General features: G+C 43.7%; 1 protein-coding gene across 1 annotated transcript; it reads right to left on the bottom strand.

Annotated features, from left to right (window-relative positions):
• Positions 1–18: 18 nt before the first annotated feature.
• mtus2b (microtubule associated tumor suppressor candidate 2b) lies at positions 19–15,554 on the bottom strand. The gene is made up of 14 exons (XM_028420123.1): positions 13,800–15,554; positions 13,262–13,457; positions 12,511–12,717; positions 10,007–10,153; positions 8,864–8,962; positions 7,982–8,178; positions 4,168–4,234; positions 3,711–3,925; positions 3,525–3,630; positions 3,358–3,431; positions 3,177–3,275; positions 2,973–3,092; positions 2,756–2,856; positions 19–2,431 (listed from the first exon to the last, which is right to left on the bottom strand). The coding sequence occupies exons 1-14, from the start codon at positions 15,552–15,554 to the stop codon at positions 2,224–2,226; spliced, it is 3,591 nt and encodes a 1,196-aa protein (XP_028275924.1). The 3' UTR covers positions 19–2,223.
• Positions 15,555–17,050: the final 1,496 nt, after the last annotated feature.

The raw sequence follows: 17,050 nt of genomic DNA, 5'->3' as shown, positions 1-17,050 counted from the left end.
GCAGCAACCATCAACGCCTACAACCAAAACACTATTATAATTGTACTTCTAGACATTTCCTCACACTCTCTAAAACACGTCTAGATACTCTTTCCATCCAAATAATTCTCAAAACAAACCGAATGTAAACATAAAAAAAGCTCATGGCAGTTGCTTCCATCATGACTTATAATTCTTCTCAAAACCTGAGATTATTCTCGACAATGAGAACGAGGTAACATTGCAGTCAGATTTGCTTAATTTCATAAAATTTTTTGGACAGATTTGGTTGAATGTCAATTGTAGATACAACTGGGGACTGAACGTTTGGGATCCATTATTATATTTAGCATAAAGCAGCTGGGAGAGCACTGCTATTAAAATGCAACATAACAGATTTACATTTTGCAATGTCTGCACCATTTATGGCTGATCCTGCAACTACAACAAGTATGACAGAACATAATGAACAGCTGCATTCAAAAATTTCTTCTTTGGTGGTATCTGCACCTTTATTTTGTAGGATTCTATTTTCTCAATCCAGTTGAAGGAGAGGGGCCAAACTCAGTCTGAAATTAATAATACAATAGGTGATTGATAAGTACATGGCCTAAAGGGATACAGAGCTCTTCAGCAGCTTGGACTTCCAGAAAGTGGTGTATAGCAGCTATGATGTCATCATCATTGTAGTCTGAGGGTGACAAATGAGGAAGAGGGCAGATGATGAGTTCAAATCCACATTGCTGGATAGAAGGCATCACCACTGAGGATGTGTGGGCTTGGACTTTTGTCCTGGTGGATGAGCACTCCTCTTGTCAGCTTATCATGGCAAATTGGGATAATAGTGGTAACATTTTCCAAGTAGCTCACCAGCAGCACTCCCTTTGGCATCCCTCACCTTCCCTGTTCAGCTCTCTTAAATGGGCCTCGTGGGAGGAGCCTGAATCATCTGTTGTTTCTTACTGAAAGTTGTGGGGGCCCGAGCCTCAGCCGTGGCTACTAATCGCTGTAGAAATCTCTCAGGACCTGCCTCAACATTGGCAGATTGCTCCTTTAAATGTCACACAGCTAACACTTCCATCATGTGGAGCTTATTGTGTATAACAGCATGGACATGCCCTTGGGAGATACCAAGCACTGTAGCGATCTACATGGTGTCATGGATCTTGTAAATGATTTTCCATTCTTGTCAATGGAGGTTATCTTTCAGCTCTCTTTGTGACATTTGAATTCAGCAGCTCATCCTTGGGTGATAAGACTGAGGTAGCAGATGTAAGCATGGAGAACAATGTTGTCCATTTTCTCATTGAATTGCACATAAGAAGAGCTGCATGTCATTTTCTTCCACATTAGGCCACCAACTTATCACTCACCCCTGTGTGGCTGACAATGACTATGTCTGTTTGATATTGAATAAAAGTAAGATATAGATCGATTGTGTTGCCCCTTTGCTCTTCCACTCCAAATCATCACACTGCAGGTAATCCTAAAATAAAGTTCATATAACTGGAAGACAGACCATGCTTTTAAGAGAGCAATACATTACAAATTGTACTATAGTTACACTGTGTGTAGGCAGTTCAGAGGGTTTATGGGATTATTCTAAGCACACATGTAGAATGAATGGCTGAGGTTAAATGGCCTGGTTAGTCTTTCATACAGTCCTGATATATGAACTATGTCTGCATGAAAGGGTTAACATGCGTCAGAGAAGAATCCAGACTGAGAGAAACTTGCTGTAGGTAGTTCTGTGATTTTTACCCAAAGTCCTGCCTGTGTCCTGTTCAGCGTTGCTGGTGGGAGAGAATGGATGGAGAAAGGCGCTTCTTGTGATTGTTGTTGCACTTTTGATGGTTGCTGTGTCTTCCATCATCCTGAGTGCTGGATGAGAAGATGCAGATGGGAGGCGGAAACATTGAAATGAGGCACCGGGACTTTCATTCTGCTCTCTGTAGTCTACTGCAGTCTGTCTGTCTCTGAGGGGCGATCATATGGAATAGAAAACATGGAGGGCAGAGAAATCCCTTTTAAAATAATACAATTCGTTGGGTCAACATTTAAAATTCCTTGGGTTCAGCTGTGGGATTGCATCATGTAGTTTCCCAAAGGCCAAATATCTATGGATAGAGTGTAAAATCCAACCCTTTTAACAGAGAAGAACATTCATCAAAGTGTTTGTTAAAAATTTCAGACACCAGACGAAAGATGTGATATCTGCCGGCTGCCGTCAGTGACCTAAAGGGGTCATTGATGGTATGAGTGTGGACGAGCAGGGGAGCCTGGTCCAGAGCAGGGCCGATGCAGGGGGGAGGAGCTGGGGGACATATGAGGGCTGATTTCGCCTGTCTGAAGACGCCACAGCAGCTCCTCATTGGTGCGACTGAGCCGCTTCTTCTCGTTGCTCTCCTTCTCCACATGCACATGCAGATTTGCATTTTCCGCAGAGAGTTGTCTAAATAGTGAAAGAGAAGGTGGAGAAGGAGTGGTGAGTGGCACTGAGATGAAAACAGGTTGAAAGAGTGTTACACCACATTAATAATTCACAGTTGTTTCTTCCTCACAGTTTAACCTGACTTAACTTCAATCACAGTATAAATATTTAAAACTGAGTCCTGGGTAGCATTTTTTAGTGCAGGCAGGTGATTTTAGTGTTTGTCAATCTGGAAAAAGTCCTTTAAACATATAAAAAGTATTTAATCAGAACAAAGTGAGGCAAATTTTAAAGACTTCTGAAAGATCGCCTTGGTTTTCCTCTCCAGTCTGCATGAAAACCCACCTGGACACAGCCAGATTCTTGTCGATTTGCTCCTTCAGGTCTTCGTTCTGCTGCTGTAACACTTGCACCTTCTCCTCCAGGTACACATTCTTTTCAGCCTGCTCAAAAACACAGGTGAAAAAGGAAGCACCACATTAAATTCTCCAAATGATGTGTGACACTTTACTGGTTAAACAGGGCAGTATCAGGGTTTCTACAGCAGAAACCCGAAGCCTACCATTTTCTCCAGTTCTGTGATCTTCAGCTCTTGTTGGTGGATTTGTTGATTTTTCATCTCCAGAACTTCTTTCAGGCTTTTCAGGTCCTCCTCAATGTGTTTATACGGCGCCAAAGCATCCTGAAAAACAGCAGCAAATGCCAAGATCAGCCTTTAAAACCAGTCAAACCAGATGTTTATTAAATATTCTGCTATTGCAGTTACCACTATCTGCTCATCTGTGCTCTTGCGGAGAGCCTCTTCAAATCGCTTTGCTCGGTCTCTAAGGCTTCGATTCTGGAACGTCAGCGTGTCCACCTGATCCTGGTGCCCAGACAGATATTAAACATGTTCATATAAACTGTGTCTGTACTTTTAAAATGTGCTTTAGTGGTCAGCTATTAACCTGCAGTGACAGTCTGATCTTTTCAAAATCTTCTTCCAGAGACTTCCTCTGCTGTTCATGGGCCATCTTTAAATCTGACACAAGAAAATGCACATTAATGTCTCTCCAGACCTGCAGAACAGTGAAGTCAGTGCATGCAGGAAGCAGGTTTTAAAGGTGGGTCTCACTCTTCACAGTCCTGGCGTGCTCCTCCTGCAGAGTGGCCAGTGTATCATTGTGAGCCGTCTCCATCTCCATCAGGGAGGCCTCATGGTTCTCGCTCATCTCATCGATCTGCAGCCATCATATAAAAAAATAATAATCACAGGAATAACTCACCAGTGTTCACCAGTAAAAAAAACACACACACACACCTGCTCCTGCTGTGTGAACCGCAGCTCCTCCAGCTCGGCTTGTTGCTCGGCCTTCAGACCCTCTGTTTCGGCCATGTGCTGAGCCTTCAGCTGCTTCTCCAGCGCTCCCAGCTCCCTCTGCTGCTGAGCCCGCAGCCCCTGCAGCTCAGCCTCAAAGCGACGCTCCAGTGCCTCCTTCTCCTGCTGCAGTTGCTCCCAGTTTGCAACACTGAAAGCTGGAACAATGTGTGATGATGTAAATAGTTCACCATATGTTTATATTGTGTTTTTAAAATGAAACAATGCCAGCAGAACATCATCTTTACAGTGATCTGGTATATGTGGTTCAGTGTTGGACTCCCAGGGGTCTGGTGTGCTGGTGTAACTGTATAATACATCATATGCTGTGAGAGGTGGGTGACTCACTGCTTTCTCTTCTCCCTGTGGTACCATATCTGTCACACCGTATCCCACTTACCCACTTCATCCCTGATTCTGGCGAGCTCCAGGGACAGCTCCCTCTCCTTCACTATGGCATTCTCACTCTGAAAGACAAACACATACAGAAGCACTGAACACATTTCAACTGAACAAAGAGATTTCAGAGTCTTTTGTCCGTTAAACAATAATGAGAATTTTAAGCTACGTGCTAATAAAAGATCACTGTCAGCAGGCCAGGCTTGTGTGGTGTCTCCCAGCTGAATTTGTTCTATTTTATGGCACCTCTTTGCACCAATTATTGCTTCTCAGTTTGACAGCCATTTTGGTATCCACACCTCTCCTCAGTGCAAAGGGTCACATGTCTATGACAAGATTCTCATTCATCCAGGTCACGTTACATCCGATATCAAGGCAACTGGAATCATAGCTGAGTGTTTTGAACATGGTTCACCACTCCCCCCATGTGGCAGAACAGCGGTGAAATGTCTTAAGAAAATTTAGCTATGAGTACAGTTGCCCTAAAAGTCCTGGCTCTATGGTATCTGTCCAGCATTTCCAATTTTTTGCAGGAAGAGGATTATCTTTTTAACTAAACATCTTTATCTCTGGTCCTGAACGGTGTTAAAATAAGACAATAAAAAGGAGACAACCTTAATAAATGAGTAGATAGGCTGCACTTTAAAAGAGATCATGAATAACATAAATCATACAAAGAGAGTGACAGTTGCACATCTTTGTATTGTAAATCTGAAGAACAAATATATTTGTCTGTTTCCTTTACTAAAAATATGCAAGAAATGAATAAATTATTATATAAAAATAGTGAAGCCCGCCAGATATAGTATGTAAAAACACAAAAACACACAATAAACTAGATTTGAAAGGACAGAAATGGGAGAATGGAACAAAGAAATAACAATATTACAATTTTAGCATGTTATCTGTTTCACTACAGGGTCTCACGTGAAGCTCAGGGGTTTGATGGCAGCCTATAAGGGTCAATTGCACTTTTTTACTATGAAAAAGTCACCAAAAGCGCTCTCTGGGCATTCCTCATAAATGTGACACCCTCTTTTTACACAAAGAAGATGCACCAGACAGTTAAATGACTATTGGTCCCATCTCTGTATAACATCTATGCACACTGTTGCCCGGAGATACAGCAGAGATCACACAGCTGCGCTTATGAGACACCAAGACCCAGAGAGTGTGGGTGAAATATGTATGAGATACACAGTGTGTCTCTGTAGTGGTGATGTCACCCTATAAAAGGTTTTACTTGGAACATGCATTCATCATAAAGAGACTGCAGTGACCTCAGCAGCCTTTTTCATCTCAGCACCTACTCACCAATCCCCAGTCCTGCCCAGACACCCCCCCCATTTAGATCTCCAGGGAGTCATGTATCTTGCATTCTAATGTTCTTATATATCACGTTCACCGCAAAATGGTTCACAAATGGTTAACACAAACTAATGTCTTCCAATCACTTCCACAATTTATTTCATTTATAAAATAAATTCTACTTTTTAAGTTCATTGTGCTTATTTTCAAAGAAGATGCTCAGAAGTTAATGAACCTTTCTGAAATCGGCACCATATAATCAGTCCAGTCTCAGTGGGACCATAAAAAGCTTCATATGTGCAGCTGCTGTTGTGTTTTGACTTTTCAGACAAAGAAGACGAGAAAATAAAACCAAAGCTTAAATTCTAAAAAAATAAGCTGCATCAGATAAACACGAAAATGATGCATGCTGTGTGGAAGTCGAACTGCAAGCAGCAACCCAGAAATCACCAACAGATTTGGATTAATGAAACATCAAAAAAATATAACTGTGAGAATACGGCACAGCAGCAACAGCATCTTTATGTAACATCCCTGCAAACTCTGACAGCAAAGAAACAGCCTGCTTTGACTCAGCATAATGGTGCACAGCTTCACACTCTCTACCAGCTCTGTCTCTAGGAAACAAGTGAAAAAAATGAACATATAGACAGACACACTCACGCTCAGCACACACACACAAACATACAAGCATAAGCTTAAAAACAGGCTGACTGACTGCAGAAGATGCTGCCTTTACCGTTTGGTCCAGACAGCAGAGAGGGAGGAAATGGAGCCTACAGCAGCAGTGGCCCATACTAGGCTAGCAGATAGCAGCATCCCTCAGCCGGCAGAGAGAGGCAGGCAGCAGTGACATAAGCGAGTGCCAGAAAGATACAGAAAGAGAGACAGAGGGGGAGGGAAGCAAGCAGGCAGGCAGGCAGGCAGGCAAGGCAAGGCAGGGTAAGAAAGGGAGGAAGGAGGAGAGATGAGGAGACCAGAAGCTCACCTCGTTTCCTGGTTTCAGACCATCGTTTATCCCTGCTGGAACAAAGACTGCCAGCTCCAGCCCAGCTCTGTCTGCCCTCCCCTCAAACCCCCGCCAGCACGCCCCGTATCACATTCACATGCATGCTACAGAGCAACACACACACACACACAGACACACATGTGCTATCTTTTGCATCTTTGATAAAAGACAAAAAAAAGAGTGCAGCAGGAGAAAGCAGGGGAGGGAGATGATCAATAAGTGGCCATTATTTGCTTTGTTATTCAGGTTTAGGAAAAGAGCTGCAAGCAGGCACACACACAAGAATCACATTAAATTTAAAATATATAATATTGTCTTAATTTTATTGATCAATATCAAGTGTTAATTAAATATTCTAATGGATCTATGGATCTTAAAATCCAGAATGTACCCCCATGTAAGCAGTAATGAACAGAGCCATGGTGCAAGATTACAGAGGGAGCATATCAACACCGAAACACAATATCTTGGCTAATATTGGAAATCTGAGACATTCTATGTCATCATAGATGCACTGCAAATTATAAATGAACACACAGATAACACTGGATATCAGGTTACCATGTTATTCATGGCTGGAAATCACTTACACTGATATTTTAGCTCCATTTTAACGGTGCTATTCCTCCATTGTTATCATGTGCAGATGATCTCACATACATTCTACAGTCCTCCACCCTTACAAGGTATTCTGCTCTTGTCTGACAATCAGTCACAGTAAAAGCACAGGCAGGCAGCCATAATCTCATTGATCATCTCCCAACACAGAGCAGAGGACCTGGGTGGGGCCAGAATGAGATGAAATGTAAGTAGAGGACCAAGAAAGGGCAACATGCAAGTGCCTAATCCAGGTTTGGACAGCAAAACACACACAGTCAGCCTCAGAGGAAATAATACACACATCAGCAATCAGAAATAATACTGAATGTATTTTAGCGCCAGTCGAGCACACTGTCCAGCAGCTGTGGACACACAGTCGTACACTTGCAATCCTCAATGCATTCAAACCCCTTTATCCATTTTCAGTGTTTCACTACAAAGAGTTTTAGTGAGAAATCCTGTTGCCTCAGTCATTCCCAGCATATTCCAAAAGTCACACCTGATTTCAAAGCAAGTGACTGTCTTTGTGAACAAAGTGATGCTGCCAACAAAGGCCAGATTCTACAGGTGTCATTACTTCTTGCAGATGCAGCACGCTTTGTAGTTTATTCTAAAAAGTGGAATTTCTCTTTAGAAGTGAAGGGAAACTCTTGTTATCACACTATATTCCCATCAGAGGAAGGTTTACCTGTGTGGCAAGACCACATGTCACAGTGTTCATGTGATGTTTCTGACAGAACAATGAGGTACAAGTTCCACATTGGAGCTTTAAAAAGTACACATTTTAGACCGTCTATAAACAGACAAGAAAAGCATGTGACATCCATCTCAGGGCCCTCACAGTGACAGAAGTTGGCTGTCAATCTTACTTTGGTGCCAGAGCGCTGCTTGAACTTACCTTCTGACAGAAGTGCTGGGTGGTGATGCTAAAAACGTCCAGGCACAGGGAGGCCTTCTTCAACTGGGCCTGAAGGGTCTGCAGCTGCAGAGCCTGCTGCTCACACTGCTCCCGCAGCTGCTGGATCTGAGCCCGGTCCAGCTCCTGGGCCCGCTCGGTCTGAACGGCACCCTGAACAGGTGCTGTCCGACCACGAGCTATGGATACGGAGAGGGACACTGAAATGTTTTCACTCAGTCTGAATCAATGTTTTTAATTGGAAACAGGAAGAGTAATGTAACACCAACAATCTAATATCAGAGCTAATAAATGATGAATTTAAATTGAATCATTTGTGGTTTAGAACAACACTTTCTGTGTCTGTTATACACACAGAAACACATTAACTGCGGACTGCTTGGGACCTCTGTGGTTTTTTTTACTCCCACAGTGACAAAATGGTCTTTCCAGCTCACTGTTACTAAGGTCTGCTCTCTCCTCACAACCCAACAGCAGCAAGCCTCCACAGCCAATTACGCTTTCCCCCATCACCTGTACTGCAAACAGTCTACATACAGCTGCTGCATAGTCTGCCTGCTCACTGAGAAGAGCACAAATTGCTGAGTTGTAATGTTGTAATCTTAGCCAGTGGGATGGCTGCTGAAGGAGCTGTCTTAGCACCACGGTTACAGTGCTGTGTGGCTTGTTGCTATGACAACATCAGGCTGCCATGGGTTTATGACTGGGAGAGAGAGAGAGAGAGAAGGTGACTGCCAATTCTTAAAGATACAGTAGCAGCTGATTGTACTGCATTAGTAACAACTACTACTTCTTTATGGGAAAGACACAATACACACACCGTGTGTGTTCATATATGTGCAGCGTGAATTATGTGTGACTCACCGGGGGACTGTGGTTTGGGTGAAACCACCGCAAATCTTTTAGGGGAGGACTTAGGTGACAGCACCGCCTCTGCATCCATCTGCAGCTCTCTCCTAGTGGCTGTGCAGAAAATAATAATGTTGAAATGCTTTAGAATGCACAAGAAAAACATTTATATCTTATTATTATATCTATACATTTATGTATTATCTAATACACTTCATTTTCTTTTCATAAGGTTAGGTAAGGGAGGATATAAAAAGTTGATTAACCCGCTTGTATACTGTGTTAGAATTGCATCTTTACCCTACCCATATTATTTACTAGTTTTGCATTTATATAGTAAATAAATATGTTATTATTGTAGTTGTTGTAGTATAACAGATCTAAACCTTCTGGTTCATGTGTGCACTGCTATTCATTTGGCGATGTGGTGAAAAGCACCTAAAAGTACTAGGACTAGATGGCAGTTCATTGATGCCTATTGTAGTACTTCATAGTGACCACCAGGTGGAGATGCTGTCCCACTGGACACATAGACTGTTGTATGGAGCTGAAGCTTTCTTTAGAGACTCAGGGTGTGGCCGCTGGGTGGCGTTAATACTCAACATTCAGTGCAAAGACTCCCACACAGGCAGTGATGTACATCAGTAAAGATGCCTCATTGAACAGGAAGAAGTGTACTGTATGGGACTGTATCACTGCTGTGATGCAATACTGAGCAACACATATGGTGTGTTAAAAGACTCAGTTTGTAGGTTAAAAACTTTCTTATCATATTTTAAGAAAAAACATTTGAAGTATCCAGAGACTTTATCTCACAGTGAGTATGTTCACATCCATCTGTGTGCTTCCCTTGAATTCTGCTAGTTAAGAACCTTTATTGTTGTGAATATAGGAACAACCTCCAAAGACAAAGAAGGAAGTGCACATTTCCCAGCTTCTGTGAATGTCTCATTCGACTAGTGGGAAATTTTCACAAAGCCTTACTGAACACCAACATGTGCACTGGAGGCTACACTTAAGCCACTAAATCTGCCAAGCTGGCACATCACACCAACAACTCTGCTAGCACACTTTCAATCTCCAGGGCCGTGTCATAACCAGACCTTCGAGTTGTGCTCTAAAGATTGATTCAACAGCACACACACACACACACTGTACCAAGTGGGGAGCAGTGCTGCGGCGGCAGGCTGCGGCGCTGCAGGCTGGGTGCGTTTGGAGGATGAGGACGGCTCAGAAGATGGGAAGCTTCACTGGGAGGCGCTGTGGCTTTGTGTAGAGGCGTGTCATCACTGCCGCTGCTGGGATCTAAAGAAGGAAAAGGATGTCAGAGCAAAGAATATGTAGCTCTCAGATTTGTTCAGGGTGGTGGCATTAAGTTTCAATTTCTTAATTTAGCAGCCTTTTAATGTTTCTATGCATAAACTAAGGAATTTTACATGGAAAGTGTAAAATCAATTGCATCCATAATGTACCCCTACATGTGACAACACGTCACTGTGTTCTGTTTTCTTTTGCATTTTTAGCAGGTTATTGTCTTTCCTTGGAGTGCTTTTCTAATTTGCAGAAATTCACCACAAGCAGAAAGTTGTAAACATCCTAATTATTCATAACAGCATGTTATGCCTCTGGCTTTTGTGGACATGAAATTCCCCAGCTGGGGATGAATAAAGTATTTCTATTCTATTCTATTCAATGAAAGGCTTTGATTCCTAGACAAACTGAAGCTGCAGCAAGGGATCATGTAACAGAAACTTCACTAAAAACAAACATTGTCTCCAAATATGCAGGCATAGATGGTGTTTTAACATCTTTAAATCAGAATTAAGGTTTCATTTGTCAGTGTAAGTGAAGAGTCACAAAGAAGACCTCAAATTACTTTTCATTAATTATTCAGCTCCTCAGTCAACAGTAGTGCTGCTGACACACATCTAGACTTTGACAGAGGAAATACAGACAAGTCAGATGATGGTTCTAGGAGCATAAATCACATCAGACAGAACATAGTGTAGCAAATTCAAGATTAAAAGGGAATATTAAATGACTTCTGCTGTGCACATGCCTAAGGCCTGTGTGAAACCTCCAGCGGGATCACAGTGACTCTTCTTACTGCAGCAGTCTGAATTCACCTGGGAGAGTCAGCAGATTCCTGCTGAAAATGGAGACTGAGCCAAGATGCGGATTGGCTGAAGGAGTCGGCAGGAGGCTGACTCACACTGATAAATGCTTGTCTCAAGCATGCATGTACTGTACAGAACAAATCCACCCCCTGCTGTAAGAATACTCTGATTACAGCCAGCAGGAACGAGAACACTGTACTCTGCAGGAGACTAAAGCACTTTGTTTTGCATTAGAATCATATTATGTTAACCCTAAAGGAGTGAGGTGCCAACATGGACTGCAGAACAACTGACTGGCGTACTCCAATCACTCCAGAAGTGAACCTCTGTCCAACATGACAGTGTTTAACAAGCTGCTCCTGACCGAACTGGACACATTTGATATGTCACCAGCTGCCTGATGTTCATTATGTTCCCGCTCCGCTCTGAAAGGATGAACTCACTCCCAGTCAAAACATTTTATTGGAGTGCATCCCTGGTGGATGTGGCTGCATTTTAGGCATATGGCAGCTGCTAATAGAGCAGCACTATCTGAGCCAACAGCCTGCAGGGAAATACTGCCATCCAAGCTGCCAGTCATGTATATGCTGTCTGAGCTGTGTTAGACATCTATCTAGTCACTGCAGCACAACCAGAGGTATGAGGAATATCAACACCGTTTAAAAACAGGCCAAGTAGGTCACGCTTACATGACTGCAGGTTATTACCTGAACTGGATATGTTTAAAATAACCCATTAAGTGTACATTGGAGCCTTTTGAGAGGGCCTGGGACAGAAACAGAGACAATGATCTGCCTTGATTTGAGTATATGTTTTAGGAGATCCTAAAAAGTGTGGCAGCTGCACAGATTGTCCTGACTCTTAGTTTTTACTTTTTGAGGTTATAAATAGGGAGAAAAACGACTGCTGCCAGGTTATGAAGCAGATACTGCAGCAGCAGGTCAGAATGAGGCAGTAAAAACGACGGGCTGGAGCAAAGTGTTTTGACATTTAATCAGAGGACAACGGTAACCCATAACTAATGCGTCAATCCACACAAACATGGTCCTATCGCCAGGGCCCCCAAGCTAAGTCTGACTCTCCGGAATATATTCTGTTGAGTTACTAGTAAAAAATGTGTGTTGTGGTATTTGTTATATATTTTAAAGGGTAGAGCTCTCTTGGTGAAGCTTCCCTTACTTGCTGTGGTATCACCTTAAGTGGAAGCATTTCCACACAGTGCACAGTTTGAGTCAGCACTATGAAAAAAAGAATCTGCAGCGATTCTGTGCTGCAACACAGCCGGAACACACAACAGGAAGCTTTTAAGAAGAACTGTTGGCCTGGGTACTGTGATCTGATGACATACTGCAAGCTGAGGAAGCAGCACAGGGAGGAGAGTTTAGGATTTCTTCTTCAAAGGTTCTGTCTATGTGACGAATAGACGAAAAACATATCCATACATGTGGAATATTAAGTTAGTCTAACAGATTTGTCTGAACCTTCTTTGTTCTTGTCACATTTAAGCTGAAGCAGTAATTCACAGGAAATGTGTCCGTGACTCACGCTGAGAAGGGCGACAGGGATCACTGTGGCTGCTCTCATTAGACTGGTTGCTGGAGACAGACGAGACGCTGGAACTCCGAACGAAGCCGAAGGCAGCCAGACGGGCAGGTGGAAGGGCGGAGAAGCCCGGAGGACGGAGACCTGACTGGCCAGATTTGAGCAGCAGGCTCTTGGGGGTGGTTTCTGGAACTGACCTCTTTTGCTCGCCTAAAAGAAGAAAACATGCTGTAGAATAAGTGTCTAATTCCTTTATAGCAAAATAATAAAAACTAAACTGATTATCTTTTGAGGGAACATGCAGGAGGATCTAATTACTCTACTAATACACCACTGCCTTGATGAGCAATCCACTAATCTGATACTGCTATAAAACAACTTCCTCCAGTGAGGAAACTGCACATAAACAAGCACCTTGTGAGGAAGCCGCAGAGTTTATGATTTATTAAGCGAGCAGGTAGAAATATGCAGCAGAAAGTGTGGGATACTCCACTAATCAAATGATTTGCACTTCAAAGAGGTTAGGTGAAGAAAGCGGAGCCTCATCCATGAGCATGACAGGAGGAAAAATTAGGTAAATCATTCAGTGAGCTGGAGAAGCTTACTGAATAAATAACTGCAGCTCTGCAACTGGAGGTTGGGATGTGCACAGAATAAAGAATGAGAAAGTACAAAATCTCTACCTATCATAACAGATAACATTCAGAACAAGACTTCATGTTTTCAAATAGTTTTCACTTGTTCACCATCTCACCTGCCAGCTCCTGGTGTCCTGACATGGACACTCTGGCTGTCTGAACAGAATGGCATGGTCCCGGGGTTGACCTTTGACCCGACTGCTGCTGAGCTCTGGCTTTGGCTGCAGGCTGCCTGGTGACAGCTCCTAACCCAAGCTGAGGCCTGAGGGCTCTGGGTGAGCGATAGATACTTCCTGCTTCTTGGAGAACATGCTGCAGAAAGACATTACACTCAGAGAACACTGGCACATTTGTAAATTATACTAAGGGGCAACAGGATCATACATGGATATGGATCATCAACTACACTTCCCAGTGCACGCTATTTTAAATCAGAAAGACTTAAAGTCTAACACAACTCTGGCGACTATCAGCCTACAGTCTGTAAACAGACCTTCAGATTTGGCACAAACATCCTGAACTAAAGGATGGACTGGTCATGGTGAAAGGTCACTGTGACATTTATGGCTATAAATCAACTCTTAACAACAATTCATACATGTGGTTTAACACTATCTGGGGCCATATTATGTCACCTACGCCACTCTTCCTCACCTCTGGGGGATATTTGTCAGACATCTCCTCATGAAAGCTGCCAGACTTCCCACCCAGCTTCTGGGGGGCAGTTGTTCCTGGTGGTTTCACCCCTGGAGGATAGTAACCTGCCTTCTGCATCTCCTGTCGATACTTGTCAAACAGCAGGTTGGAGGAGCAGAGCACCGCTGTGGATTTAGGTTGTGGAGCCATCTTTGGAGCTGGTTGACTGGAGTAAGAAGATAATCTTGGTGGGTTCGTAGAGGCTTCTTGTGGATCCTCTGGGACTTGTGGTCTTGCTGGAGTGCTCTTCCGAACATACGTGATGATTTTTGGCCGGATATTTTTGGGCTTCTGTGGCGGGGAAGATCTCCTGGGCTCAGGCTCCCTCTGTGGAGGTATGACAGGTTTGGGGATGCCACTGCTCAAGCTTGTCCTAAGCGGAGGCTTCACAGTTTGACTTACTACACCTCTTTGAGCGGTGCCACTGCGTTCCAAGCTCAGCGCCCTGACACTCTGCACCTTGGCTGGAGACCCAGGAGGTCGTCTCTTGGGGGAACAGGAGGTAGTTTTTGGGGATGTTGGTGTTGCTGGTCGGCTGGGGCTCCCCCATGGCTTCCTCCTCTCCAAACTTGATGAGCTGGGGGTGACGGTGTTCTCGAAGGAGCCCTGTTTTTTTAGGGAGTTATCAAAAGAGAGCTGCTTCTTGAAAGTGTTCTCAAACGAAGGCTGCTTTTTAAAACTCCTGTCAAAGGAGTTTTGTTTTTTCAGAGAGTTATCAAAAGAGCTTTGTTTCTTTACGGCTTTAGGTTCGACTGATGATTGAGTCCCCTTTGTTCCGGTTTTGGGTGTCCTGTAGTTTAAATCAGGGGTTTCATCAGCTTGTGTGCTTTTATCCATTTTAGTGTTGCCTTCTTGTGATTTTGTTGCTTTGTGCTCAGTTCTTCCTTGTTCAGACACAGTGTTGGCTGCATCCTCTCTCTGGTTATTGTTCCTGTGCTCATCACTGACATGTCTGCAGAAAACTCCCTTGTTCACTCCTGCCTGTAAGCCAACATCCTTAGAGCAAAGTGTTGAATTCAAATTCACGTCCACTTCTTTCTGGTGTACTGGTGTGCTTTTGCTTTTTCTGGCTAAGTGAGGAGGATGATCAGCTCTTTCAGAGACAGTGGCACAGGCCTGGGAAGCCAGAGTCAGGTCTTCAGAGATGGTTGAATGAGGACCAGAGGCAACGTGCCAGGAGTCTGTCATCTGGGTCTTGCTAAAAGTGTCCATAGCCGTGGCCATGCTTGAAACATTGGACAGACAGGACACGAAGACATCAGTTTCAGAGCTTAACTCAGTCTTGGATGGCTCTCTGCTCTCAGACACAGTTGATTCCAGCACAATTGACTTCCTTTCGTCCCTGCTCTTATTATCTTCCTCTGCTGGAGCTTTTCTGCATGATGAAGGCTGCTCTCGAAGCTCCTTCCGTTCTGTAAGCCCAACAAAATCCTCTCCGTCCTCCACCAGATAAGCCTCCAGCTCCTGACACTCCAGCATCTCAAATTCAGCCAGCTCGGGGTCGTCGCACTGAGAGTCTGTACCCCAGATGATGACTTTGTCCTGCTCAGCTGTTTCAGTCATCATTCCCGACAGAGAGCCGGTATCCACGGTCCCCCCACCGTCCTCCATCCGAATATCATTTGCATTGGCATCGCCGTCACCCAGCACGCCACCCTGCTGGTTGTTGTTCCTCAGCTCCCCCTCACCAAGGGGCTCCCCTCGATCACACATCGCAGTAAAAGCTCTGAGTTTATGGCACCATCAAGAGCACTTTAGAAATCAACCATCCATGGCATCAATTACCAAAAAAAGTCTCTCTACCCATCAACTTGTCTTAGCTGCACAGCAGGGGCCTGTTCTCACATCCTCCCAGTGTGCCAGGAATCATGTCTAATCTGGAAAATGAATCTTCATGACATCTGGGGTGCTTTTTCTGTGTGGAAACAACAGAACACAAATAAAAACATCGATGACATGAATGATGACATGATTACAAAGCACGGGTGAAGCAGAACCATTACATTTTCTCGTGTGCTCCACTTTCTCAAACAACACTTGTGAAATAGATTAAAAAGAAATTACATTAGGAAATTAGATCTCAGTGGGCGGCCAATCTGAAGTGTATCATAGTGCTTCAGGCTGTGGAGTACATGTTCTGTAACACATGGGTGACAGAACTAGATGAGGAAGAAATATGTGACTGCAAACAAAAGCTCAAACTGGGACAAACCTCACTACTCATCTGTCTTTTGTCAAAATCCCTTTTTTTCATCCTGACTCACCCATTATACAAGCGGCATAAAACAAAGGTCGGCATCAAGAGGACCAGACAAGTGGGACGACTGCAGAGTAGAGATCATTAACCTCAGAGATTGGGAAAAAAAACTCCCCTTACATGACTTTAACATTTCAGTTTGAAGGGCTGCACTGACTAGAACTTACTGGGTTAAACCCAAAGGATAGCTTCATTTATACATGGATGCTGGATGAGAACCAAGAATACATTCTGCTAAGTTTCTTAAATCTGTTGTTCAATCTAGCTCTCCTCTATCTTTGTGGTGTCCATTCAGAGAAGCTGTGTGTGACCGTGACAGCGTGCTGTGCTGGGGAGGGAACAGGTGGCTGTCTGGCCTGTTCAGTCCTCCTGCATCAGCTGGTTACAGTTTGTTTACATGTGATTATGTGTATGACAGGCGGCCACCCCTGAACTCATGAGAATCAGCCTACTCTCCCTGTTATGACCTGTACAAAAACCTACTTGAATGAAACACAATATACACAGATATAATGGAGAAAACATGCAAGCTGCAACTGTCACACCTCTGAGGATCTGCTCAGTCTACATGTCTCTACAGATTAGGAGAGGTACAGTATACTAGTTACTAATTGCTGTAATGGTGACTATTTTCAGCCGACAGGTGTGTTTGCTCATTCTCCTCCGAGGCCCACACAGAAAAAATGGAAAAAAAAGCTGTCATGCTGCCTCTCTGTCATGTCTCTTCTTCTCTTCAGCCAAAAGCACATAATAAAGCATAATAAAGGATAATGCAGTTGACCTATTTCCTGAGTGGACCCTTGACAGCCTCTCTGATCTCGGGCTGCAACTCCTTCACACAAAAGCACCTGCACATTAAGCTCCCTAATTCAGTGCAGGTTGCTGAGTTCATAAAATAACTCATGTCTGTTCTCACTGCACAGAAAAGAGCAGAAAAAAAAACAACATATAA

Source organism: Parambassis ranga, chromosome 13, assembly GCF_900634625.1.
Source record: "Parambassis ranga chromosome 13, fParRan2.1, whole genome shotgun sequence".
Lineage (NCBI taxonomy): Eukaryota > Metazoa > Chordata > Actinopteri > Ambassidae > Parambassis > Parambassis ranga.
Note: the sequence above shows the minus strand (reverse complement) of the source record. Positions and strands in the feature narration are given on the sequence as shown.